At 32.8% G+C, this 27,873-nt stretch overlaps 3 protein-coding genes across 7 annotated transcripts in view; 2 read left to right on the top strand and 1 right to left on the bottom strand.

The window, feature by feature from the left end:
• Positions 1 to 438: 438 nt before the first annotated feature.
• On the top strand, positions 439 to 5,969 carry LOC145976646 (uncharacterized). The gene is given in 15 exon segments (XM_083107876.1): positions 439 to 1,047; positions 1,348 to 1,499; positions 1,627 to 1,800; positions 2,055 to 2,354; positions 2,529 to 2,550; positions 2,670 to 2,833; positions 3,282 to 3,524; positions 3,526 to 3,703; positions 3,762 to 4,022; positions 4,229 to 4,394; positions 4,570 to 4,767; positions 4,892 to 5,034; positions 5,115 to 5,330; positions 5,497 to 5,844; positions 5,952 to 5,969. Coding segments are annotated over 15 exon segments (2,661 nt in total). The 5' UTR covers positions 439 to 969.
• On the bottom strand, positions 5,373 to 22,221 carry LOC145976972 (uncharacterized). 4 transcript variants are annotated; one of them, XM_083108558.1, is made up of 5 exons: positions 22,131 to 22,221; positions 8,846 to 9,038; positions 7,190 to 7,342; positions 6,898 to 7,009; positions 5,373 to 6,712 (listed from the first exon to the last, which is right to left on the bottom strand). In XM_083108558.1, exons 1-4 carry the CDS (start codon positions 22,148 to 22,150, stop codon positions 6,929 to 6,931), a joined length of 447 nt encoding a protein of 148 aa, XP_082964684.1. In that variant the 5' UTR covers positions 22,151 to 22,221; the 3' UTR covers positions 5,373 to 6,712; positions 6,898 to 6,928. The 4 variants fall into 4 exon arrangements, with proteins under 4 accessions (XP_082964684.1, XP_082964685.1, XP_082964686.1 ...); XM_083108559.1 differs by lacking the exon at positions 22,131 to 22,221 and adding an exon at positions 10,646 to 10,994 and having other exon boundaries at positions 5,383 to 7,009; XM_083108560.1 differs by lacking the exon at positions 22,131 to 22,221 and adding an exon at positions 10,004 to 10,118 and having other exon boundaries at positions 5,383 to 7,009.
• LOC145976969 (RNA binding protein fox-1 homolog 2) overlaps positions 21,713 to 27,873 on the top strand; it is a 252,944-nt gene continuing 246,783 nt past the window's right edge. For both annotated transcript variants that reach the window (XM_083108556.1, XM_083108554.1), the window contains exon 1: positions 21,713 to 22,812. The gene's annotated coding sequence lies outside the window, so the exon portion shown is untranslated. The remainder of the gene's footprint in view (positions 22,813 to 27,873) is intronic.

The following is a 27,873-nucleotide window of genomic DNA, read 5'->3' as shown; positions in this document are numbered from 1 at the left end:
TTTTTTAGATATGTCTAAATTAAAAAAAATATATTTTAAAAAGCGATGCGTTAAAAAAGCATTTAAAATCTTTGTAGATTTTATATACAATTTATAATAAATGCAGATTATTACATGTAATATATTGATAATCGATAAATTTCTTTGTGGCATATCAATAACTTTACAATACATGTCTTTATTATCAACTATATAAAATATAGAATAAATATAAGAAGCGAAAATTTTTGTATATAAATCTATGTATAATTCTTATTAATGATATTTATTTTACATGATCTAATTCTCTCTCTCATAGAAAAGAATATGCTTATATGATGGGTGGATTGCTATCTTGTCAGAAATTTGCTGCTTAGATGATATTATTATAGCATCAAAGATATTGATTTTATATGTATTTTTATGAATCGAAAGAAAAATAATTCATAATCGTTTCAATTAATTTTAGTGATTAGAATTTTAGTGATTAGTTTTAGTGATTAGAATTTCTTTGTATCGCTTTTATATTGCTAAATATTTATTAATTAGAAATGTTTTTAGAAATGTTTTATTTAGATAGCATAAAGACAGACACAAGTCTCTCTAAAAATACATTTGTCTCTAATTCTGGTCCTGATTTTCTATAGGATAGTACAGATTCATTCTAGTATCTTATAAAGCTCATTGAGCCAGACAACTCATTCATTCATATACAAGCTGAATAATAAAAATCATTGGTTTCGGTATAATTCTATAATTGATGCAATTTATGCATAAGTATAAATATGAAATATATAAAATATATAAAAATATATAAACATTATGTCTGTAAATTAAACATTTAAATTTACATGTCTAGGGATATACGTGATGAATATTCGTCGAGTACAATAAAAATTGATGCAACTTCATTGCATTCTTGTCGTCTAGCTTATCTCACTTGCAATTATCTATTTCGTCGCTTGTATAACGAATAATTAATTGAATATAATGGAATCATTGTTTAACTTACACATCCTATTACCGCAAATGAAGACCAAGTTAATGTCGGGAACGAAAAGTGCACAGGTATTGTAATAATATTCATCTTTATATTGCAAATTAACTTGATTCTCATGTTTCACATTTACGTCGAACACTATTTTTATATCAATCAGATTGCGTAAAGATTCATAAGTACGTAATTAAAATAATTAAAATAAATATATAATTAAAAATAAATAAAGAGAAATATGTATGTATGCAAAATCATCACACAAAACAAATAGGACAGAGTTTTATATAAATGCGAACAATTTTGATATCTTATTTGTAATTATCATAGTTTTGTAATTATAATTTTATTATCCTTTGCTGCCATGGAAATAGATATGGGTTGCGGAGCAAATGTTAAAGTACTTGCAAGAAACAATCGAATCAAAGAAAGAAGCCCTTATAGAGGAACTCGTTAAATGTGATATAATCTCTACTATGTGTGATACAATGCAAACGATTTATTCTTCAGATGAAAATTTCGTAAAGTATGTATACATCTGTTTTTTTTATATTATAATCTCAACGTTTATTTGTATGTTAAATTTATTTTCTTACATCATCATGTAAATTACAAATAAAAAATGTTTATGGTGATTCTATTTTTGTATGCAGAATCCTTCTCGAGTGTCTTGATATTATGAGTGTTTATAAAGAGTTCTACAAAAATCACACGGCCATGAGTGCTATAACATCAATGTTAAGAATTAGTTACTGTGTGTACACACCACTTAAAGACACGATATTGCTTGAGCAGATTGTGCAAGGCGTCTGTAATATACTTGTTAGGTATATTTTTCGTTACAAAAATGTATAAACATACATAAAGCAAAATTTATTACATATATATTCTATATATATTTGATTATTTATTTATTATTTATATTGCGTACAATTATATCTATATTATTAATGCAAACATCAATAATTTTGATTAATTATTACATAATCTTTTACCCAAATAATAGCAACATCACGCGTAATTGACGTTACGCATAGCATTGTGTTTAGGGAGGGTTATTAATCATATTCAACTTTTTTAGATCATTAAAATTAGCTATAGATTTCGACACTGTCTGCATTCCACAACAGATTATATTTTTCATAAAGCACATGGATATCCAAAATTCGCGCAATGATAAAATAAAATTTATAATCATCACGATATTAAGTGTTGTTCTGCAACAAGTAATTATCGATGAAGTCGACGATGTAGAAGTAATGATTGACGTCTCTTGCGATGCATTAAAATCAATGATAGAAATTGTCAAGTACGGTGACGATGATAACACGATCTTAGGCGGTACTGTCTTATTATGCAGTACTTGTGCCGGTGGTTCTCGGTAAAGAAAAGATATTCATATAAAGTTATTTTTTTCTTAACATTAATATTCAATCTATTTTGTACTACAAACCTCTTTGCTTGGCAGGCTTTGTTTTGAACAAAAAAATCAAAAGTCTGATATTGCCCAAAAGAAGAATAATTTGTTAATTTTTATTTATGATACTATAATGAATATAATTATACCATATGTCAAAGTACGTATATATTAAAAGTGATGCTTTTTATTGATACATATATCAGAAATGAGTCATATGAGTATCATTATCTTGAATTGTACTACTTGATTTATACTATTATATTTTTTTTTCGGCAGGATACAGACTTGTCTCGCGTAGATTCAAACGAGTTTCACAAGAACTTTATCTTCTGTTTAAACAATCTGTATCAATTAGAAAACTGTCATCATGATAATCTGTCGAATCATTTGGTTGCTAATGGTTATCTGAAATACTTCTTGCTTTTGACTCTTGAGCTTCCGTAAGTTGCGTCAGTTTTTAATGTTGCATGATTGATAAGACTAAAAATTTACAGGGAAACGCAATTGTGAATATGAGCATAAATTAAATGCAATTATAAATATATTTAATTTAAAAAATTAATTAGATTCTTTAAATTCCTTTGTAAGTTACATTTTACGCGCTTTTATATTTTCTCTTGTGCATCATATTATTGAAAATTTTCTAATTGAAAAATATACATAAGGAAAAATATTTTATTTTTGCATTTTTATATAACATTTTAATATAAAACTGTACTTATCAAATTCTGCAATTCTATAGAAGAGATACAATGTAATACTATGAGATCTGTTGTATGTGTTGTATATTATTGTGAAAATTGAATTTTATGTGTGTGTATATATATATATATATATATATGAATTATTGTGCAATAAATATGCAGGAAGCAATGTTTTACATTGTAGGAAAAATTTGCAAAGAAACATTTGCGTATTACTATCGCAGATCTTGAGTATTCTTAGTAAAAAAGGATTTTCAATCAAAGACAAGAATGAGTTTGCATATAGTTTACGCAAAGATTTTCTTGATTTAATATCGAAAGATTTGACGAAAGAGCAATGGAACGATGCTGTAGCATCGTATCGTAGAAATGATGGAACGGCCTTGCTGATTTTATTATATTACCATTTTCTAGGCACTGGAAAGTACGAGACTTTATTTTATATATTATAAATTGTTATTTATACTTTACTCACAAATATTGTACATTATTGCTTTTAGAAACGACATAATATCTTTGGAATCATTAATTGTCAGAATCATGCATTTTTCAATATTTAAGCAAGCCTCAGTTTCGGTTTTAAAACCTTTATGGTTCCTATTTGCTGTAAGTATATTTATCTTTTGGATCATTTGCTAAATATTAATCGCGCTCGATTTTGCAGGTGACAGCTATGTCTCACCAGACCCTTAATTCGATATGTAATTATGAAAATGCAGTTATTAAATTAGCAAATATCCTGCAAAAATTAGAGATCAGCAAGTTTTATACCCATCACATCGATCTTTTACATTATTGTCTTAAATGCCCAAACATTTCGCAGAGTTTATTGAGTGAAGTTTTAAATTTATGGTTGATAGAATCTGATGGTGATATCATGCCATTATTATCATTCAATTGTGACATAGTGGTTCGCCATTTATTGGTGAGCGCAAGATTTATTTCCTACAATATCAGAGAAAGAACAGGAAATTAATATCCTCGATTATATTGCTTTTTTGACTATATATTAATATAGAATAAAAAATTTGAAGGATTATATTTTAGTTAAATCATATATTTTTACTGGTTTTATTAAAAAACTTTTTTTATATATATAAGAGACTTTCAATCTTCAATGTTTGCGAATAGGTTGTGATACGAAATGGTTATCCCAAACATGTTGTTAATGTAGCTATGAAAGGACTCCGTCATCTAATTCAAATTGATAAAAAAGATAAACATATTGTAGAACAAATTGCGGAAACTGTGTGGCATGTGCTACCCAACATACTTTCATCATATCATTCAGATACTGGTTTGTCAAAACAATTCCATAAACTTCTCAATATATAAATATTAGATATTAAAAAAGATATATTTCATAAGGCAATATTGAACTTAAAAATATATTTATTTTGTTATTTGAAGAGAATTAATATTATGACTATTTTAGATATCGCAATTAATATTTTATCAATTTATATTTGCAGTTGCGCATATAGAGGCAGCTTTGGAATTAGCCAATATTACTCAATCATACATAATACCGATTGATGTTATAATGCGCAGCGCTCATAATATTGTTGATATTATATTAAAGAAGAATACAAATTCAAAATTTATGACTTTAGTTATAACGCAAGCACATGTTTTGTTGGTTTCCGCTATATCGCACAAGTCATTTAAAGGTAAAAACAAATATTTGTAAAAATAAATAATTATCAATAATAACAGCAATAAAAGCATATAAATATATATATTTACCACGAAAATATATTTCAAAATAATATTTGTTCAAAATTTCGATTGCAGTGCTTCAAATATACATACAAAAAGCTATGTTATTAAAAGAATTGTACAATTATGGATTTTCAGAAGAAAGATCGGAATTGTCCATGATTACTATAAAATTGCTCACGTTTATTATACATTGCCAAGAAAAATCATCGATAGAGGTATACATAATAATTATTTGAATTACATATGTAAATCTAAACAAAATTCTTTAATACTTTAAAATATATTTATTTATCAGTGCGAACAGCCACTCAAGGTTCACATAAAAAGTTTAGTTGATCTCCTATCATATGCGAGAAAATCGTCAAATTGCACAATATATGAAATGCTATTTATATGCGAACTTTTAAAACAAAATATTGATAAATCGGCTATCGTTTTGCAAAAAATTTCTGATAATGATATAAATATGGTTATTTATCTCTATGAACTTTTCCATATCATTCATGCAATGGTCAGTATATTTAAAATTATAAGAATAAAAAGAAATATTCGAAAATATCCTTCACATTATTACATTACAATTTTTTTTATAATAAAGTGTATTAATGAATGTATTAAAATCAAATAGGAAACAACGATAAGAGTTTATATCATAATTAATTATTATCTTTTTATAGAAACATGAGCCGCAACGAGACACGACATATCAAAGTTTAGTGGTTTTATTACATTTCTGTAAAACTAAAGTAACTACTAATAAACCGCTACTACCTCATATTTGTAACGTAATGAGTAATTATAATCTCATTCTTAATGTCACAAGGATGCAATATGCATCGTGTCAGTTTGTCGAATTCGTTACTACATGGCTTCATTATCGCAAAGCAACTTGCAACGATGTATTGTGGAATCCTAGATCGCTGTGTAAAACACCTTTTGATCATGTTTTGGATCATCTTAAGGAATATTCTGTGATGTTATATAACAAAGGATTCAAAGACGCTCATCAGAGTCTTCAATGTGCGGTAAGAGGGTTTTAAAACTTCTAAAGTAAACTACATATTACAAGAATTATCAATATTTTGTCACTTTTATATATTTTTTGTTCTTACATTTTATATTTTTGTTTTAGCTGTCACAGTTCCAATGAACAATAACAATTATATCACAGTACAATTAATTTATAAAGAAGAAGTTATAAAGAGTTTACACATATTTTATAAGAGATTTTGTGAATTTCCTATCTTAAAATCGTTACATTTTATTTTTTTAAAGGTTTTATAACTATATCCTATATTTTGAGAGAATAATGTCAAATATAGAATAAAATTAAAATTTTCATATTTTTCGAATTAAGAATGGAAGGTTCTATATTTTAAGAGTTTCTGTATTTTAATAATATAACATGTAATAGTATATATGTAGAATATATGTAGAGAATATACAAGATTTTAAAATATGCTGTGCAATTTTCTTTATATCTCCCTTATACAAAATTGCATTATCGTATATAAGAATTGAGTATACATTATTTCAAGAATATTTCAATAGACGTAACATATATAAAGATAGTAACTGGAATCGTGCTATATTGGTGCAGCCAACAGTTTATTCAATTATATTGTGCAGTATCATTATCAACTTTACGATAATGTCATAAGTAACACGTATGTATAAAAAGTAGAAAAAGATTGTACTTGAATAATAATCTAATTCTTCGATGTACACTTCTCTCCTTCTTCTGGTGCAAAACTTCATGTTATGCATGTTTGCTATTTTCGATGCATGATATGCATTTAAATTCATTTCTTGTGCTTTTCCAAATATCCAAGCATGCACATCATGCAGCAATCACGTTACAACATCGATTTAATCCTTTCGAGATAGCAAGTTCTCTAAACAAGAGAGAAGCATTACTGTTACACAATTATAATATAATCGCCGCACAGAAGACACGTTGCTCTCTCTTTCTCTTTTTCTTTGTTGCATGATATATAATTAATTCCGGAGGGATTAAACGGTATATCGACAGTTCTCCGCGTTAATCGTTCATTTTCAGATTAAAAGTTTTTTTCTACCTGCGTCTCTCTTTTCATGAGTTTCTTCTTCTTACTTTCGCGGTCGACCGTTTCGCTGCATGAAGCAACCTTTGAAGGAATTTAATCTCACGTCAATTTCACCTTCCTCCAACTGAAAATTATTTATCGTTCGTATATTACGTCGCATATTACATCGTCTGCGTATACTGAAGGAAATAGTACATCGGATAGAATAGTATATCGGATACGTACTAATAGATATATACGGCGCATAGCGATATATAGCAACCGAACGCAATTAATGGAATTGGTATTCCGCGTATATACGTACTTGATCGAATAAATAAATCTCCTTGTAACAAGACGGCGACACGCATTCCCGGATGCATCGTGTTTTCGCAACATCACCGCTCCTGTGCTGCGACTGCATTTTGCAGGCTCCGCTCTCCTCGCAAGCCTGCTCAAATTGTCTAAAGAGAAGCTCCTACGACAGTATATATTTATCAATCATAATTACAATACATCGATTTGATATTATTTCTTAAATATTAATTTTGTCGTTATTTAATGACAATAAACTGGATGCGTTTTCAAATATTTCACTTTATTTTTGCTACATATGAATTATTAATTATTTTGTCATAAAATATCTCTAAACAGTTGTCGCGATCAAATATGTCCCGGGATATGAATATTTATTGTAATAATAATCTGGAGAAAATTATTCTGTTACAATTTATATGCGGTATTAATAAAACAAACGCTTGCATATATTCCGCCCGGGATAAAGTGGAATGCAACAATTGATTCGCGCATGTCGAAAGATTAACCCCAATTAAAATCAATGTGACTTCCAGCACGATATATACACGCCTCTAATTTTCTTCGCAAATAGCTCTGTAGTCTGTCTTTCACCGCGTGAATATAAGCATTATCGCGTACGCGATAGATCTTTGAAAGAATATTTGCCGAGCATCATTTCGGGAAGCTGTACGTAGCTTTCTCTTATCTTGTCTAATGCCAGAAAGATACGTATATGTCGTAAAGATATGGTTCTGATAAACTTCACATCTGAAACTTCGGATGAAAGATCATCTGTAAAATCCCTCATAATACTTTAATACGATTTTCGTGTTTTTTTATTGGGAACGTCGCGGGAATATCGCAAACATGGATTATTTTTAATTTTTAAATGTAACACCCCTCTGTACCTCTCTACGACACATAATCGCGTTATATATACTTCTTCGTACTTCTCTGATCGCAAAGAAACTCACCATCGCGTCTTGTTACGATCTAAATTTAATTTTCGCGATCTACTTTTCGCCGAACAAGTTCGATGAAAGAGAATTCTTTCTTGTCGCTACACGAATCGCAATGAATTTGAGTCAAAACTTTCGAACACAAATATTCGCACGTTATTTTCGAGCATGTTCGTGTACACTTTGACCTTTAGTCGAATATTCTTGAGTTAATGGCAAATCGATCGCGGTTCCTTTATTAAATTGCTATCTCAATTTGATCCTATTTTCTTGATTATAAGCGGCAATCATCTCTGATACGAGTATAGTCTTAATAATGATTCCGAACTTTTTCACTAATATTTTTTTTCTTCTCAAACAAAAAATATTTTTTAATAATTTGTTATTTTTTTATAAATTTCGATTTTTTTCATCGAATCGCACGGATCTTTGATTTACGCAAGCATTAAAATAAAGATATTTTATAATTAGTGTTTATACATATAAGAATGACTTGAGGTTTTTATATATATATATATATATATATATATATATATATATATATATATATATATATATATATACGCCGTTTAAAAGTCGAAGTCGGATTAGCGTCAACGCTGCCGTCCCCGCTGTCGTAAAAGCGCCACCCCCTCGAATGAGGGTTGCTCGCCATAACCTGTATCAGCGTTCAAGCACGTACCACTCGTCAAAGATAAATCCGACGAATTGTATGACCGACTTACATTCTTGGTGGTTTCCTTGTATTGATACTCGGGAAATGTGAAGGTCTTGGCGAGAGATCCTGGTCCTTCCTGGAGGTGGCCGATGACGAGGATCAAGCTGAGCACGAACGCCACCCCTAGTGCCATGTTGAGCGGAGCCAGTGACCGATCAATAGATGGGGATGGCGCTCCGTCTGCTTCCTCCACCATGTTTCTATTGGTGGAAAATAGGAAACTTTTAGGCTTAATGAATTATGATCATTGACTTGTTGTCAATATTTCTTTATCAAACCGTATAATTTCCAAATGCGCAAGTAAAATTCAAGTTAACGTTGAACATGCTTTATTTTTATCCGCATATTATTATACTTTTATAGTGGATTATTCAATTTTTATTTTCTTTTTAATTCTAACACGACTTTGCATTTGTATTACAAAACGTAATTAAATTTGTTTATACATAATTTGAATTATGTAAAATTATTTTAATATTTACTATATTTAGCCGCGCTGAAACTTATTTCAATGATGTTGACAACAATATATATATATATATATATATATATATATATATATATATATATATATATATATATAAGATTTTGCAGTTATTAAAATCCATGACTCAATTCTATTTAAATAATATTATTCTATTTTAAAAAGTTGTATGCAATATTGAGCTATATATTTTAATGACTGCATATATCTATTATTAAATAGATATATTCAGTATATAAAATAATGATCTTTTTATATAAGCTGTGAGATGATATTAGATATTATTATTTAAAAATATTAACCGACTATTGATATATTTAAATAACTTTATCTAATTTTTATGTACAATTATTCAATCGTAAAGTTATGATTTCCTCTCCCATCGTCTTCTTTCTTTAGATAGTCATTTATAATCATTTGAATATATTTAAATACTAATAAATAATAATAAAATCAAATTTTGTCATGTTTGTAGTGACGCTATAGGAATAATTAAGAAAACCGCGAAAAATTGAAAAAAAAACGCAAAGAACGCCGACGAGTGAAACTTTCTTCGTAATTTAGAATTTCGTAAAATTCTCTCCAGAAAACTTTTCTTAAGAAGAACAGCCGGAAAACAAGAGCCTCTAGTGCAACTAGCGCGACCGAAATTCGCGAGGATTAATAGCTGTAATATCTTACTTTTCGAGAGAAGGGAAATAACGCGTGAATCTTAATCCTCTGAATTATTAATCTGCTGGATCCTCGCTTGCTTAAAAATTTCATTCCTCCCGCTTTAATTAAAGTACTGAGCTTCTTTTATTTATATTACATATTCGGAAAGAGAGATAACTCAGGTAACTCAGATCTTTGTTCGCCTTTGTGTGTGACTCTAAATCAGACAATGAAAATTTATATTTGAATAAAATTATGCACATAATTATTATATATGATATAGACTTACAAAATTGCATGCCAATTATATATTTTCCCACACTTTCATCTATGTTAAAAATACGTTCATTCTTAGCTCTTTAAACATTACTGAATGTTATATATTCATTTATATAATACAAGTATACGTGCAATATCTTTAATGCAAGATACATTAACGTCTCATAAAGTCTTTCTGTGAAATTGTAACATCATAACTCTATAGTCTTGCTAAATAATATTTGATTCTTCAACTCTTTCTTTCTCCCTCTTTTTCTTACATAGGTCATTTTTCATTTTTTAATCTAACGATACTTTTATGCGGTAGATTTTTTTTAATGAGTGCTAATATTTTTATACTTTAACAAGCGTTAAAACAGTTCTTGTTTTATAAAATGCATGTCTACTTACGCGTTTAGAACAGTGACTCTCACAAACTTTGCACCTTCGACGCCACTGTGACAGTGACATGCGTGAATTCACCGATAACTCCATATAGTCGACGCAGCTGCGATATTTGCATAAAACGTATCGAGGCACATGCACCAGAGCGCACTTGCATTTATCGTTTCGGTGTGTATGCGAGCGGCAGACGAGACACGAGGAACGTTTTTGCCGGGTTAGGCGTTGCGCACCACCAATCCCGAATTCCGCGCGCGGCTTTCGTGCCATTAATTCGAGATTTCGGCGGCGATTAGCAGCAGTTCCGACCCGCCCGATATGTTTCTCTTCTGTCCCTCGCGTGATGCAACATTCTGCCGGTCGCGCAGACAACCCCCTGTGCAACAACGCGAAGAAGTATCGCTTCCACATATAAATAAACTCGTTCTTCGTTCCAAGTATAAAATTCGTCCAGTTGCTCCTGTAGTTCTGCAATTCTATTCATATTACATATAATTATCATCTGTCGTAACTTATTAATTCTTCCTGATAATTCAAGTCAATTTTGTAACGAGATACAACTGAATCGATCAATGTTGAAGAAAACGATTTCACAAATTTTAAAACTCTAAAAACTTTTCTAGGAAAAATTTTCTAATAAAATATATAATCTTTAAAAATTCTTTAAATATTTTCATCCCGTTAACAATAACCATTCAATTTCGTCCCGTTAACAATAACCGATTCAATTGTGATATAATTGTGAATAAAATTGAAATTTGAAGGAAATACGCTCCTCTTATCAATTTTCTAAAATTACGTCACCGGAATGCTGTAATATACAATTAACCGAATGGGTTTCTAAATATAACGCGAAATATATTTAGGTGAAATAATGGAGAGAAAAGCAGAACTAATTAGGAACATATAAACCATTTCATCTCTGATATAAAAGTTATCCAATTTGAGAGAAATGAAAATTCCCGTTTAGTTGAATTTAGTGAAACGACTGAATTAAACAAAATTTCACTATATTTTATAAAATATATTTTCAGTGACATTATTCATAAAAAATACATGTTACAGAAAATAAGGCGAATATGTTGGAAAAAAAGGAAAATATAGAACGTTTTAATTGTGCAAATTTAAACATAATAAAGCGCACATTATTATTTTACATAAATTTATTTAAATCTGGGAATATTAACCTGTCATATTTTTAAAATTTATACCTCCGTTATTATTAATAATAATATAATAATTTTTGTTTGTATTATAATGTAATATAATCTACTTGACTGATATTCGCCTGTTTGTTCGCGATCTAATTACCGTATTGATTGTTTCAGAGGATTATAATTACGCAGATGTTGAGCTCGGATACAAGCTATTTTTTTGTCTCGTCATAATTATCTTCTCACGCTCGATTGAAATTCATAATTAAACTGTTGGATATACACTTGACATAACTTGTTGCCCCACTGCTTCACGTCGAAGATTAATTGAAGATCTTGATAGATTAATCACTTTCCTATTCACTTTTATATAATGTAAAAGATGTAGAAAATTTCAATTTCATTAGAAACCTATTTTCCACTTTTAAATAGTTTTATATTTTAATAATCTACAATAGTTATATATTATATTTGCGATACTTTTATTTACAATCTATCACTCACATATACTTTCTTTAAGAGAATTAAGAATTATTTATTATTATTTCAATCGTTATAATAAATCTTTTAGAATATCTATAGCAACATGAAAACTTGTGTTTAACAAAATAATGAATTGAGTCTTTGCACAATGAATTATGCTTTGTTGGTACAAACATAATTAACGTCCTTGCATAGCTATATAATCCTCTCCGAAGAGACAGAATAAGCGTAGTTCTCTCGGGTGACGTATTTCATAGTTAGTATGTCACGATAAGAAACAATGAAATACGGCGGATGATCACAAAATACGAGAATCCTTTGTCGCATATCTTGCGAAGATTCATGATTGTAATACACGATGGGTCCAAGTTATTCCCAGGAGATAGAGAGCTAAATAAATACGCAATTAGTGGATGATCAATATATTAATTGTAAGGTAAGAGATACAAATACTTTTCAAAATAACGGCAAATTATGCAATTATTTTAAGTGCTCTAGAAACCTACATACTAAATGCCATATATACGGCGACTTATAACTCGCTTATGTCACATTAAATTTTAATACACATAAATTGCAGAGTGAATAATGTCTTATTAAAATTATGCCGCTCAAAACTTGTATGTAGCGGTACATTTAAATTTCTTGTAAAGCCATGCCGTAACATATGAACGAGGAAAGTAAAACAAAATTGTTACAAATATAATTCAAATAATAATATATTCAATGTATATAACTTTTAGGCGTAAATATTGATAAGATATGTAACAAAATAAATCATTTAATTATTTTCTGTCAAATAGCGCAAAATATCTTGTAAGCCTGAAGCTTCTTTTACTTTTAAATCTAATGCTGAATGTACTTCCATATATATCTATTACAGAGAAATTTATTTTCAGACAATTGATATTTTACGCGACGTTATATTTATCTCAATATTTTTAAAAGCAACAATGCAAAAGTTATCTCAAAAATAGGACACAGTAGTAAAAGCTGATTTAATTGCAGTGTAATTAAGTTCAGATAGCAGTGTGGTTAATCTAATTACAACGATTAAGATGCTTGTTCCTGCGAGATAAATATTCGCATTCGAATTACTTAGGAAATTTTAAATTCCCTGTGTTCGTGCGCGCGCGCGTACATAATTAACATTCTGAAACAATGTTAATAAAAGAAAAAGAAATAAAATTCGAGAGAAAATATATTACGTTTATTTTTTATATTAAAATAACAAACATTCAATTATAGCAATAAATTGTTTTATCACAAATCGAATTTAAATAGCATTAACACTATTATAGTAATAATGGTATTGTAATAGTACATTCTATTTGCAATTTATTTCCATTATAATTTTATATATATTTCATTAGATTAGAAGACATACATTAATCGCGTCTTCTGTCATTCTAGAACAAATATTTATCGTAGCACAATACGCGTAATTGCGCTCATATTGGCGCGGCCGCCATAATTGTTAACTCAAACTCAATTTACCGAGGCTCTTGACCGTGTTATCGCGTTTCACGCGGACCATCATACGAAGGAGGAAATGAAAGCCGCGAGAATTGCATTCCACTGTTAACGGAATTGCATGCCGCGAAATTTTGTATCGGATCGTTTTCTATCTCTCTCTGTTTCTCTCTCTCTCTCCCCCTTGGAAGGTAGATTCGCGTACTATTGCGAACTGGAACGGCAATACACATTCGTGTCGTCAGTGCCTCTGATTTATCGGTGTACCTGGAACGAGCCCCCTCGCTACAACGAGAGATGGTCCCCTTGGCATCGAATATAACGCAAATCCTCTCCGATTCCCAATAGCGGGGAAAAGGGATGACAGTAGATTTCCTCACGTTTGTCCGTTATTGACCATGCAAATAAGGATCGACTATAATAGGTATCGTTGATACGCGGGTAAACAGATCTATCCCATTCCTCGAATGCGTGCTCGCGACGCGAGGTATATATGTGTTCGCGAATCAATTGTCGACGTGAATTTCCAGAGTATTGAGTATTATATACCTAGCGAATATAGCGTATGGGAACGTGGCAGCGGTTAATAATAGGAGACATATCGAATGACCGAAACTTGACATGCTTGATTAAATCTCGCGAATTTCCGAGAGTTGTCGGAGAACGTTTTTCTTATATTCGACGAGATGACATTTTGCATGAGATATATTCAATCATCGTTTGATAATTAAATACTTTTTATTATTAAACTCGTTTCAAATCGTTCTTCAAATATTTTTTATCATCAAGTTCGTTTCAAATCGCTTTTCATTATCTTCAGTTTTTATGAAAGACATCTGTGACATGTGCCTATGTGCATCTATTAAAAACAATTTACCACGTTGCAAAGGATCAATTATAAATGTAAACCTTTCTTAATTAGCGTTTGTGCGTAACCGCGATTTGTGTAATGGTAGCTTCCACTGTTGTGTTTAAGGATCGTTAATTACGGAGCTTCGAGTTGGAGCTTAATGACGCTTAAACGTCAGTACGAGCATGCTCACGCGTAAACTTCGCAACCCTATTCTAATTCGCATTGTCACGCGAGACCACTAGGTCGATCGTTAATTTAGCTTTTAATTAAACGCGTTACTTATTTATGTATCGCTATGCGTCATATATTTCGAATGCTAATGACGCATAACTCGATGCGTTCGATTTGTTATTCGATTAAGCAACGTATAATTAGTTCATAGATTAATAAAATTTGACAAATTTTTGAAAAGCAAAACGCAATCACAATATTACATAATTTATTTCTATATTTTGTTTTCTCTATAACTGCTTCGGTAAGCTATGCTTAAATCAACAAAAATATGTAGTTTATAAATATAGTTAAATATGCTGCACGTATATATTTTTTTCGATGGACTTAGAACCGAGTTTGCGATGAAAACTTTTGTGACGAAGAAATCGATGCGGCAATTCCGGTAGATTCCACGTGGAATTAGAGAGGGATGACGTATGCCGTATTACGGCGTCATTTGTCAAGGGTTTGGCAAGACGCCAAAACCAGAACCGTGTGCATCTGACCCCCAAGTGCAACAAGTATAATTAGGGAAAGCAGAACTTACGTGAACTGACCTGCGCACAGTCGAATCCGTGTAATCGATATACGATGAACGACGCGCGTACCAAAATTCCGCTGACCAGAATCAAAGGAACCGCTTGTTTCCGTCCAACCAGATCTTGTCGAAGCGAACTAAGTTGAAATCGGATTATCCGAGTACGCTATTATTTGAGCACGATTTAATTTAACTTAATTAACCTTGTAAATCGCAATCTGTGAATAACAATTTAAATATGAAATTTGCAAAATAAAAAATGTACTTTGTTTTTATTAAATTTATTTATTCATTTAATTAATTTTTTTAATTCGAGATTAACAAAAATTTTATTAAATATATAACGCGCATATATTATAATTATTTAATATGATTCAATATATTATATATTAATATATAATATATTAGAGATTTAATATATTATATAATTATTTAATATGATTTAATATATTTGTACGCAAATTAATTATAATTATTTAATTTATTATTTATACGCTAACATTATTTATTTATACAATTATTATTTAATTCGGATATAAATTGTAATTTTGGTGTAAGTTTTGGTGTAAATTGCGTGTAAGAAAAATCGCTCATCGGAAGAATATTCCAAGTTTACGATATAAAAATTGTTAGTATTGTATTTAGTAATGAGTATCAACTAGTAATATATAATATACAGATTGTAGCCGGAAAGCGGTTTAATATTTATCGGATCAAGGGAATGAATAAAATAATATTTCGTAGTCTGCATATTAACATTGGATGCGAGCGAGCATTAATAAATATAATAATTACTGAATTCGAAATAGATGCCTTCCAGGACATGCGTGCGCGACACGATGAATAGGCAAGAGTTCTCTCCCGTGCTATATTTATTTTCCATATAACCCCATATGGTAACGTTATGCGTGCGCGCACGTACATATTGCGGCATAAATTACGCAGACGTTACGCACGATTTTACCGCGCTGCCGTGAAACCTGCATATTGTGACTTGTTCGTGATTCACGCTTGTATAGCATCAGAGCGAAATGGCAGGAGGGCGAAAAAAAAAGAAACACACTGGAATGCGCAGAAAAATATGATAAATAATTCATTTCTTTAGCCGGCAACACCTTAGTACCGCCATCAATTTTATCTGATTAATAAATTATATATATATATATGTATATATCTCGCAATCCCCTGTTATTGTTACAAATATATCACTCGTGTCCCAGAATTATAATAATTGTGTATTATTAAAGGACTAGGATATATCGGGAAAAAACAAGAGCGAAATTATTAGACGGTATTTTATGTCGTACGCAATATGTCTCGTTATACAGGATATTCAATTATACTAGCAATATTTCGCCACGATCGGGAGGCATTAATTGGAAATGAAATACACGTGTCGCGCGCGAAGAGTTGCATGGATTTATCGTCGGCCAAGTTTCTAGACCCGTATTTATCACGGGAACGTCGCCGCCGCCCACGCGTCAATTGTACCTCCTGCACATCCTCTCTTAGTGAATCTCATTACCTAAACGCGTCGGCCAATGGCGGGCGAGTGTCATATAAATTTGCAACACAATATCACTTTATCATTGCATGACATCCGCGATATGAATTATGGAATGAGGCGCACGTCAGACTTTGTAGCGTAAGCCACCGCGCCGGTGGCTACAACACATCCGAGCAGAAAGTGATATCAACGAGAATGATGCTCGTTCAGGTAGCAGCTTACGGAATTATAATGCGCCGCAATACGCGCGCAGCAATCCGCCTCGAAGCGTATTCCGGTATATTAAATTACTCCGCTAACAATAAGGATAACAGAGACGCTAACAGTGTGTAAGTGTATAGGAATGTTTACGGTACATAATAATCAATCGCGAAATAACAGGTGCTTCCTAAGACGCATTCTTCGAAACAACAGACGAACAACAAGGGAGAACTTTCGCAAAGCTACCTGTACTATTTTTAGAATTTCGATGTAAGCTATAATGATATAGAGTTCTGCCTCTCTTCCGAAGAGTTTTGGAGTTCCTAGTGCGTTTCAAAAAGCTCGAGGCCTTCGTTCCGAATATAATATAGAAAATGGAAAAGTTTCCTCGCAAATTTCTGTATTTTTGCGAGAAAAAAAATTTTCCATACGTTTAAAGTTTATTATAATATTATCGCAACATCTTCTCTCCTTATTTATTTTCTCGCATAGACTCAGCAAACTAGGATAAAATGTAACGAATAAGCGGATCTTTTATTTAATACGGTCTTAAAAGCATTTTTTAATTATATGATCATTAATATATCAAGCGACTGCCGGATGAAAATACCGGCGCAAAAAAATCGTACCGTGAAATTGGCCGGACAAGTCGACTTTTTCTGTTATTTCGCGACTAACATTAGGCGTATTATTGCGGTTGTTTTGACAAAATTACGTCGGCCAGTTTTAAGTTAATTCGCGATATACATTTTCATTCGGCATCGTATATTGCCTCGGATGGTAGACGAGACTTCGTTAACCGATGGCATTTTGCAATTGTGATGACCGGAAAGGGTAAACGATTTTATACCCGTAGTTCGTGCCGCGTAATAATAAAAAGCGGAATTATTTTGCAATTCACCGCGTTCGTCGAGTTAATTAATGTATCGTCCCGTTCCCCGCAGAGAGAGGCCGTTTCTACCTCTCTCCCTTCTTCCCCCTTCCTCGACGTTGCAACACGGGGCCGTTGGGTGAATTCGAAACTCGAAATAAAAAATTCAAGTCGCGTCGATTACTATCGGAGTGCGGAATCGCGGCCTGTGCAAAAATAATCCCGGACCGCGCGCTTCCCACTTTTACGAGGTAATTTATAAACCGTACGCCAACACTGTACATCATGTACCTGTTATAATTGCCCTCGCTTCGTGTGTACGTATTACATTAGTATCGCATGAATGCCTTCTTTAAACAGACATATTTAAAATAAATTCAATTTGTGTCTAGATATATTTTTTTAATTGGATATATAATCGTTATTATATATTCTTTAGATAATTTTACTGACAGAAAGCGAGAGTATATTGTATCAAAATAGAGTTCGATAACCCTCATACTCGCATAATATCAATAAAAGATAATGTATCAATTATTAATTCATATTGTTAATTATTATAATGTGTATGCTGATTTAATTAATAAAGTGTATATAAATAAATATACAAATTTACTACAATATGGAGTTATATTATAATCCTATTAAAGAGTTAAATTATGTAAACGTGTTAAAGGAATTAATTGGGAGCGATATTTTCAGAGATATTTAGAATACAATTATTATTTTTTGTGTTAGAGACGTCAATTTCCAAGCTGTCAAACATCTCTCTGTCAAAGGCCTGTTAATATTTTCTTTGATTATATAGCATCTGCGATGCGTCCATCCCGAAAACGCGTGTGTAGAAAAGCAAGAGGCATTCATGATTCACATCAAGTATATATGTATACAGGTGTATGTATGCGCGTAACACAATGAGGCTCCACGGTGGTGCGTATATCGATTTTGACGTAGGTATCCTGGTCAGGCCAATTTCATTTACGGACCATACGTCCGCGCGCACCGCGGTTTTCCGTGACACCGCGAATATGATTATGCGCGCGCGGACATTACCGAAAACAATATATCGGCGTGCATGCACACACATTTGCCGCGCAATCTATGCGATTTCGGTAACAATAATCGTAAACGAATGCCTATACGAATGCGAATGAGACGGCGCGATCGGTAATCATATAAAACCTGACAATTGGCACGGATATACGGAATCGCGTACAAGCGGTAATTAAAGGGACGCTAAAACACGAGGCATTCAAATTCGAAGCGAAAAAAAAGAATCGACTCGCTGAGAGATGGACGCTTATCGACACCGTCGTGATAAAAGCCTAGGAGATCGTGCGCGCTCGAACGCGCAAACTGCATAACTGGGTAAGGCCGATCCGATAGCTTTTGTACAAGCGAGCTTTGATTGATGATAAAAGAGTTTATTGACTTGCGCCGAGCGCAGATGCAATATTTTTTTTGTCTGAATACGAAGTTTGATTGATAGCACGCGTGCACTTCGTCGCTGATATCAGCCGCGATGATAAGAGCTTTTTCGGCGAACAGTGAAATTGTGTAAAGCTACATAAATTGTTCCTCTCTCTTTTCACATATATTTCTTCATATTACGTATTAAACATGTGTTCTATTGCAATATGTAGATTGCAATATATGTACATTTATTATTAGAGATTATATTTTGTAAATATTTATTATATATTACTGTTATTAAAATTGTGAATATTAATATTGTATAGTTAGTTACGAGTTTCGAGTTTTAATCTCTCTTCAACACATTTCACCAAGAAAAAATATGTGTATTAAAAATATTGAAAAGTATATTTAAATTTAATATTTTGCACGCCAGATTATATGTATTACATTCGATATTCTTGATGCATATCCTCCGGATTTAATTTTGTCCGATCGCGCATCATTAAAAGTACTGCAAAAACATTTGCGCTTTGCATCTCATAAACAAATATTCAAATAATACACCTACGCATGCGCGTATATTAAGCAAATTTTTACTCGTCGTAATTAAAGCCAACATTTATACTTCTCTGTCAAATTTAAAATTAACATAGTCAGAAATTCGAGTAAGCTTTATACGATACTATTGAATATAACAACTAATAATTGTACAATAATATTTATTAAATACAAAAACATGTTTGGAATAATGTATAAAATTTGTTTGACATCTTTTGACGATACATTTTAAAAATAGACAAATTTTGAGGAAAAATATATACGTATTAATAATTAATCACAATCTGTCTGAGGATTTTAATTTATAAATTTATAAGATTATCTCTGTATTAATTTGCTGTATCAACTTGGAAAAGTTATTTATTTTGTATTTAACAATATTAATATTATTTAATATTATTTACCAATTATTATTTAACAATATTTAGAGTTACGGTCGCGTGGAATTTACTTGACGAAATTATCGCGCATTTTTATTAATAAAGCGATATACTATATTTACGCATAATTCAATACTCACTTGCGTAATATTTTTCTCAATTGTTCCGATATAGTTATTCATAAGCGATATTTAACTTCTTGATAATTTTTATTAACACTAATTAGAACTATAGTCACATGAATTCACAATGCCATATGTTTATGCCTTGGTTTATGCCACGCGATATGCCGTATTTATTGTAACATGATGATCGATATTCGATACTTTTCTTCGGCACAGCCCGACACTATACTGTATGTTCACTTGTACGCAATATTTATTCTGAAAAACCTAAAATCGTCTCACGATGCTCGCGATTGAATTTGCACCACGAGCATCCCGACGTGACCGCGCGCGCTATACATTATTAAACCCCTCAACTTGCAATTCCGTTAGAACACTGTGGTCCGATTCCGGGATTCCGAGTTTGTATACACACGGGGGTTAGAAATACCTTAACGCGTGAATTTGCATGCGTCGGGGCATATTTGGCGCACGTGTTTCGTCTCTAAATATTCCTACATTCATGACTGTTTAGTTATTCAAGAAGTCATAACTTTATCTCAAAGTAGAATAAAATTATTATTTAAAAGATTTTTTATTAATTTTGTTATTACATTATTTCTTTATTAATTCTTATTTATTAATATATTATTGTTATTAATAAAAATATTATTTATTTCTTGAATAATCAACAATAATACACATAATGCGCGAATATTTAGAGACAAATTTGAATATTCAGACACGCGTTATTCTATAGATTTCATAATAAATGTAATGTTATATTTAATATACCACGTATAGTAATTTTTATTACTAATTATTAACATATATTCTATATGTACATATTATAGAGAATTTTATAAAAGTATGTGTCAAATTTTATCAAATATATTTGTATATTAATTTGTATATTTATAGTAAGAAAATAAAGTCCTTTGTTTCTCAAGCATATATGTGATACAATAATAACTTTAATAACTTTAATAACCAAATATAATTTTTGATCGCAGGAACATAAATCTGATTGAGAAACGCAGTAAATATAATATATCGCTCTCTCTCTCTCTGCTCTTTATATTATATATTTCTCGAAACTACGCTTGTTTCAATTTCCGTAGAAATGCTCGTGCTCGATGTAATATTATATTACGTCGACGTGCGTCTAAATAGATTAGGTGGCTGTACTCGCGCTACCGCGTATCGTAAACAAAACACGACCGGACTCGCTTCCGAGAATCCCTTCCCCCCACTCCAAAGTGGTTTTTGACATAGCTTCTCGTCTCGTTATTAGTATCGTTTTGACCTTCGCGAGAGTTGGGTGAAATCTGTCGTGATTCTCGCTCATGTATTCGGACTACGCGTTACTCAATTTACGCATTTAAGAATGAAAAATTATTAATGAATGTTGTCTTAATAATTATAGTGCGTTAATAATTAGTGATAAAAATTACATGGCATTCGCATTCTCGATACTTCATACTCGATGTGCAAGTGTTTAACAGAAACTAAAAATCGAAAGATTTGCGAGTCATATTTAATTACAACGTAAACTCGGACTGTCGGAATCGGACCGCAACATTCTGCCTCGGAATTGCGAGAATTTAGTCGTCAGTCGCGGTCACTCGCAATGTTACAACGCGTGTGACACAAATACGCGATGGGAGGCATCGTGAATATCGAAAGGACGCGAAATCAGATAATCGCCGTAATTGATATTGTGATCGGAATACATTATCATACCTTTTCCAATTGTAATACATCCTCGGAGACGTAGGTACAAAATATATATCACACGGGGCGTCTTATCTGAAGGTAACCGCCGAGAGAAGACGGAACGAAGAGAAGAGTGGGTCGCGGCGGGAGGAGGGGGGCGCTGATTCGCCGGCTCGAGTACCGACATCGGCGCGAAGTTGCGCGCGCCACAGGGTCGACGCGCGCTGATCGCGGCCGCGTCGTGAGCGGCAGAATCGCGCGAACCACCGTGTCAGTTGGACGGTCCCGCGTCGCGTTCACTTTACGCGTCATTGAAAATCGGCAGCTGCGAGTCGCGTCTGCATCGGTCGCGCGTGTTGGCAGAGTGTGTGTTGCGGCGTCAATTCCACGGCAGCGTCCGTCGTTCGTTCGTTACGACACGTGTACGTACATCGGTCACGTATCTGTGCCGTTGTTCGATAAACTGTAATTCGCGAGTGCGTTGCCCGTCTTGGTCTCTCCTGTTGCTGTTGTTCGGTGGTGACATTCGCGCAGACGAGAAGGAAAGGACCTCCCCTCCCCGAGTGATTGGTGATTTAGTGTGTTATCGCGCGAGTGTTTGACCCGAACTCGACGTGAACGACGTGAAGGGAGCAGAGGAGTGAACGTTGTCGCAGAGCTCAGGACACGCAACCGGACTTCCGCCAAACGACTTCTGTCAACGAAAACGGTGAGTGTATGTTATACGTTTATTACATGCGTTTGTTTACATTCGCAATTTGGCAATGAAATTGTGACGTATTACGTAGACGCGTGATGTACGACGTATTTTTTTTTTTTTTTTTTTACGATTTGGAATAAAACAATAATTTCGATCATCGATAAATGATTCACGAGCGTTTCGATATCGTGATTGATTGTGTACCTCTGCGTACTTTTTCTACACGTTCAGTAGTAAATTACTATAATGAATATACATTTGATTGATTTTCATCATGGCGGTTAAGTCGGATCGCTTTTATTAGATTGTCATAAATTGAGACTTGGATTGATCGTTAATAATTCGATATTTATAATTTCGCGCGATTATTGTACTAAATTTAAATTATACACAAATGCACATTATTAAATAAATACAATTTAAAATCGAATTTTAACATTAGCAATATATTTCTTGTGTTTATATAAGAAAATCATCTTATACTATTGAATTATACTATTGAATTACGATTGTGCAAGTCGAGCTATAATCGTGATATTAAGTAAGGTTTAGAATTGACCTTTACTAATGTATACCTGTCAGATTTATGTTTCTAATACGATGTTAGTGACAGAGATTAAATGTTCGCGTATTTTTTCACACACAAAAGCTAAATATTTCTAAACATTTACATTTGCTTATGTCAGCTGATTCTTTTTATATCTTTTATAAATAATCAATTTAATTATTTATACTCGATTATTTGACGTGGAATTGAATATACAGAGTGTTTAAAATGCAAAGAATAATTTTAAAATCATTATGGTCGATTGAAAAGTGAATAGAGTTTAAATGTTAGTTTCTATAAATATTTAGTGATAATGTTTCTTTAAAATTTCTTTAAAGTCAACAGTTTGATCCTATTCGATGATTTGTGCAAAGGCAAAATAACGGTAAATGCTTTATTATTTTCTATTGAAATTATTGTTATTCGATTAGCCGATAATCAAAAAAATTGATCGATTTCCAGTAACAGTTTTCAATGACGAATTATACAAAAAAAAAACAGCTATTTTTTTTATCTTTTCATTTCAATCAATTTCTTCAATCCATTTTTAAAGGGAATATATTTTATATTGTCGAATTTTTTTTCAACCATATTTCGACTTTGTTGTCATTGCATAATCATCGCGTTGAGATTAGCCAGTGTTTCAAATAATCTGATTTTACCGCATATCAGATTAATCGAAAATCAAGTAAATTGTAATCCGATAATTTGGTTTCGATATGCTGCAATTATTATGCTTATTATTATTGCGCTTAGAATGTATGAATGCAATTTTGAAAATAAACCCGTTGAGCATAATAAATAAATCATTTCCCGTATTTTGAAAATCATAAATCCAGGGGGAGATTTATTTATGATCCATATATCTCTATAATCATAAAGATAAACGTCCATGAAAAATTTTATTAAAATAAACGATTATTACATCTCTCGGGCAATGCGCATGATAAATTATTATTACTGTATATTACAACTTGTATGTCGAATCTTTCAACTGTCAATTACAATTCCGTGAAAGTAACGCAAAACGCGACAGTCCTATTCTATGTATTTCGGTCTCCGTGTCTCACATATCACCGTGCATCGACAGCAATTGACATCCGATGTATCCGATCTCTGTTGATCCGAACAGCGTGGATTGAGACCACGGATATTTCGCGTTTTCGTGTGCGAAAGTCGGCGCAAAATTTATTTTCCGCTCGAAAATACACTTTAGAGCGCCGCGCATATTTCACGACATAGACGTTTAGGAGCGCGAAATAAATGGCGAGCGCGCGAGCAAAGGTCCATTTGCATACAAACGCAAGTGCCCCGAACTACCGCGATTATGTGCGGAGCGCGGTTACGTATGTAAATAAAACAAAAACGGTCGCCGAGCGCGATTCTTTTGCGAGTCGTCGCGACGTTTCCAGTCATGGCGGTGTGCGACACGTGCGTGCGTGACGTCAACTCTTTCTGTTATCGAAGCGCGTACGCTGGAAACTGAACGCCTCGAAATAACGAGCAGCAAGAAAGAATAGAAAGCGGAAGACCAATAGAAGCGATAACGCGAATCTCTCCGCGTATGCAGGCGTCCCCCGGTTTGTTCCCTGTCCCGGGTTTCATCGAGTGTATTATTTCTGCTACGCACGAGTGACCATCGGGATCAAGTGAAATATATGAGGAAAGTATATATCACGATGAAATATAGGAGAGAGAAGAGTATCGAGCATAAAAATATTCGGTTCATAAATAAAAATTTTGATATGCATATCTGTAGATGTAAGAAATACCCTTTACCTTGTTTATAACTAATGACAATTTCGCGACATGTGCCCTTTGACATAACTCTATGCCATTTTTTTTTGCGCTTTTTAATATATACGTGAAAGCACTCGATCTTTGTTTTATTCTATCTTTTGATTTGGTTGCTTCTTATCTCAGGAAATATCAGTAATATTATACGCTCTCTTATCTGTGACCTTTTATTCTCGTATTTCCTTGCGACTTGAATCTTATTCAATGTTTATCACGTATCATATCTACGGTGGTTAATTCGACGAAAACGTGATTGCGGCAAAACATTTCGCAAGATACCAATAGCGTGCATATAATATCATCGGAACACACGCTGTGATTTGCCTGGTAATTAATATTAATAATTTTAAATTGGACCGAACATGTTGAAGTAATAGATAAAAATGTGCTGAACGATTTCGCGCGTTATTCGTCGCAAAAATTAATTATCGAATTCATCAATTATAAAATCACAATTAACTCGTGTAACTGTATTACATTTTAACAAATACATTCGTATCGCATTATTGCTATTCGTATACATTTTTATTTTTCATAGGATGCGAAGAATCTTGTTTATCTATCCTATTAGATTTTTATTTTCCACATATTCTATCTAAATATTTGAAAAATGTTTTTATTTATTAGTCGATAAAATTATCGCCAGCGGCGTCCTGAAATTATGTTAGAAAATCACAGTGACAGAATCGATTTCGAGGACAATTCGCATGACGATTCCGATCGATTTGAGCAAGAAGTTGATTGACTGGCACGATCGCTTCTTTTGTTGTCGCGCCGGATCACGTTTGACCGGATTTCTGAAGGACTGTTCGTTAATGCCGCCTGGCCGTCAGACCGATATAGTGTATTATCTAGTTGTTTGCACGTTATTTGCATTCTCTAATTTCAGTCCCAGCCTCTGACTGACGTCAACTTGTGCTTACGAATGCGAAAGCGGCTGCATTTTGCCGCGACGTTCAATATCTCATTGTCAGTCGGAGCCAAAGTTCGGAAAGTACCGACAATTTATTTTGAAAGTTAAATTTCCGCGGCTCTCTAGGTAAGATTGCTATCGGTGATAAGTAATCGCGTTTCGCGTGAATAAAATTGCGTTTACGGTAGTATAACACAAGTTGAATACAATATTGGCAAATTTTTTCGAGCTTTATTTTTCGAGCTTGCTGGCGCATCAAAAGTAAAAATATTTCTCTCTTCTCGCATTCCCACATCTATCTCTTTCTCTCTTTCTCCCTTTCTCTCTTTCTGTTTGCTGCAATAAACGAACAGAAAATTATTCAGCATTAGCAGAGTACGATAAATTAAACTTTGGAAAATTACGAATCACGCTTTAGCGGTCATATCGCTGTAATATCATTTGATATCCAGTTAAAGGAACGCACAAACACGTATATCGCGCACGCATATCGCTGGAGATTCGTTTGCCATCGATCCAATAATGTTTTCAATATTATCGAGCAGCAATATCCCGTTTTCGTTCCGTCACATGACGTATAATAATCGCAGTTGCGCTCTACTAATCACGTGGACATGTAATCAGTATTCGAGCCATATTTTTCGTTGGAAAACGCGCAATAAGCTAGAGCGGATGGGGGGCGGAAGGGAGAGGGAAATGCACAGTCTGCATCGGATTCGCATCGCGTTAATCGCGTTATTAATGAATTGCCAATAACACAATTTTTGTGCCCACGCGCATCCGGATTACGGATAAAGATTGAAATCTGGTAACGATCGTACATCACGATGTTCGTGCATTTCTACGTTTTTTTTTTCGGGGGGTTTGACGCGGATGAATTTTTTGACCCCGGGTTGGGAAAAATAGTTGAGGGAGAAATCCATCGTAAATCCATCTCTTTCGCGAAAAACTTAGTTCCAGAGCGTCGAGCTGAAAGTCAGCTTAAGGCATGAAGGAAGAGAAAGCTCCGTTCGTTCGTTTCTCATTCGCGTACACGGAATGTTTCCGAAAAATGTAGAGCGGTAGAAATGATGCGTATCTTTCGAGCGCGATTTTAAGGTTGATTTTTGCTCAATAAATTTCATTACCATTTTAATTAATTAGATAGCTATATATTGAAAAGTAAAGATTTGTTATGGAATTATGTAAACACAGTTTAACGAACCCTTTAATTTACTCGAATTGAAGTTTAATTCAATCGAAATGTAATTGATGAGACATTTTGAAATATTTTTAATGAGACATATTGAAAGATTTTAATGTTAAAAATAGTGGAACAAAATTCTTTAAATTTTCTCTGGGAAAGGAGGATTTGCCACGTTCGTTAAAACAAACCGCAATCCAACTGTCATTTTTGCTAAACATAGGTAAAGCCCCTTGTAAAGCCAATAAATCTTTGCTTTAGTAAAGGAGCTTAATTCATTAATTCCAACAGCGCAATTGTCGATTTTACGGCTCCCAATAACTCGTATATCTCATTTGTATATCTCTCTGTTAATCATCTCATTCTCTTTGTTCCATCCGTACAGTGTGTTTACACATATTGCATTTACGAAAATCTAATTATAATTATTTCTGTAATCTAGAATAAAGGGATCTATTATTCAGATGTAAAAAGTAGAATGGTAATTAATTTTGTGCTGCATGAATTATTTCGAGCAACTTTGCGCTTCCCCACGAGATGCAACATGGCGTTCGGTTTGATTTAATCGAATAAATATATACGTGCTCCGACGTGTGCGTCATCGTGGCTTCGTACGATCGGCGTGTCGAG

Source organism: Camponotus vicinus, unplaced genomic scaffold (assembly GCF_025532165.1).
Source record: "Camponotus vicinus isolate PSW18456_S1 unplaced genomic scaffold, iyCamVici1.0 SCAF_9, whole genome shotgun sequence".
NCBI lineage: Eukaryota > Metazoa > Arthropoda > Insecta > Hymenoptera > Formicidae > Camponotus > Camponotus vicinus.
This window is presented reverse-complemented; position numbering and strand designations above follow the sequence as displayed.

What these genes read in the sequence shown, in the direction of transcription:
- LOC145976972 (XM_083108558.1), bottom strand. Translation starts at nt 22,150, where the DNA reads ATGTATTACAATTGGAAAAG. An exon ending in ATGTATTACAATTGGAAAAG is followed by an intron (nt 9,039 to 22,130) that starts GTATGATAATGT and finishes TTCCACCAATAG; the next exon opens with AAACATGGTGGAGGAAGCAG. An exon ending in AGATTTATTTATTCGATCAA is followed by an intron (nt 7,010 to 7,189) that starts GTACGTATATAC and finishes AATAATTTTCAG; the next exon opens with TTGGAGGAAGGTGAAATTGA.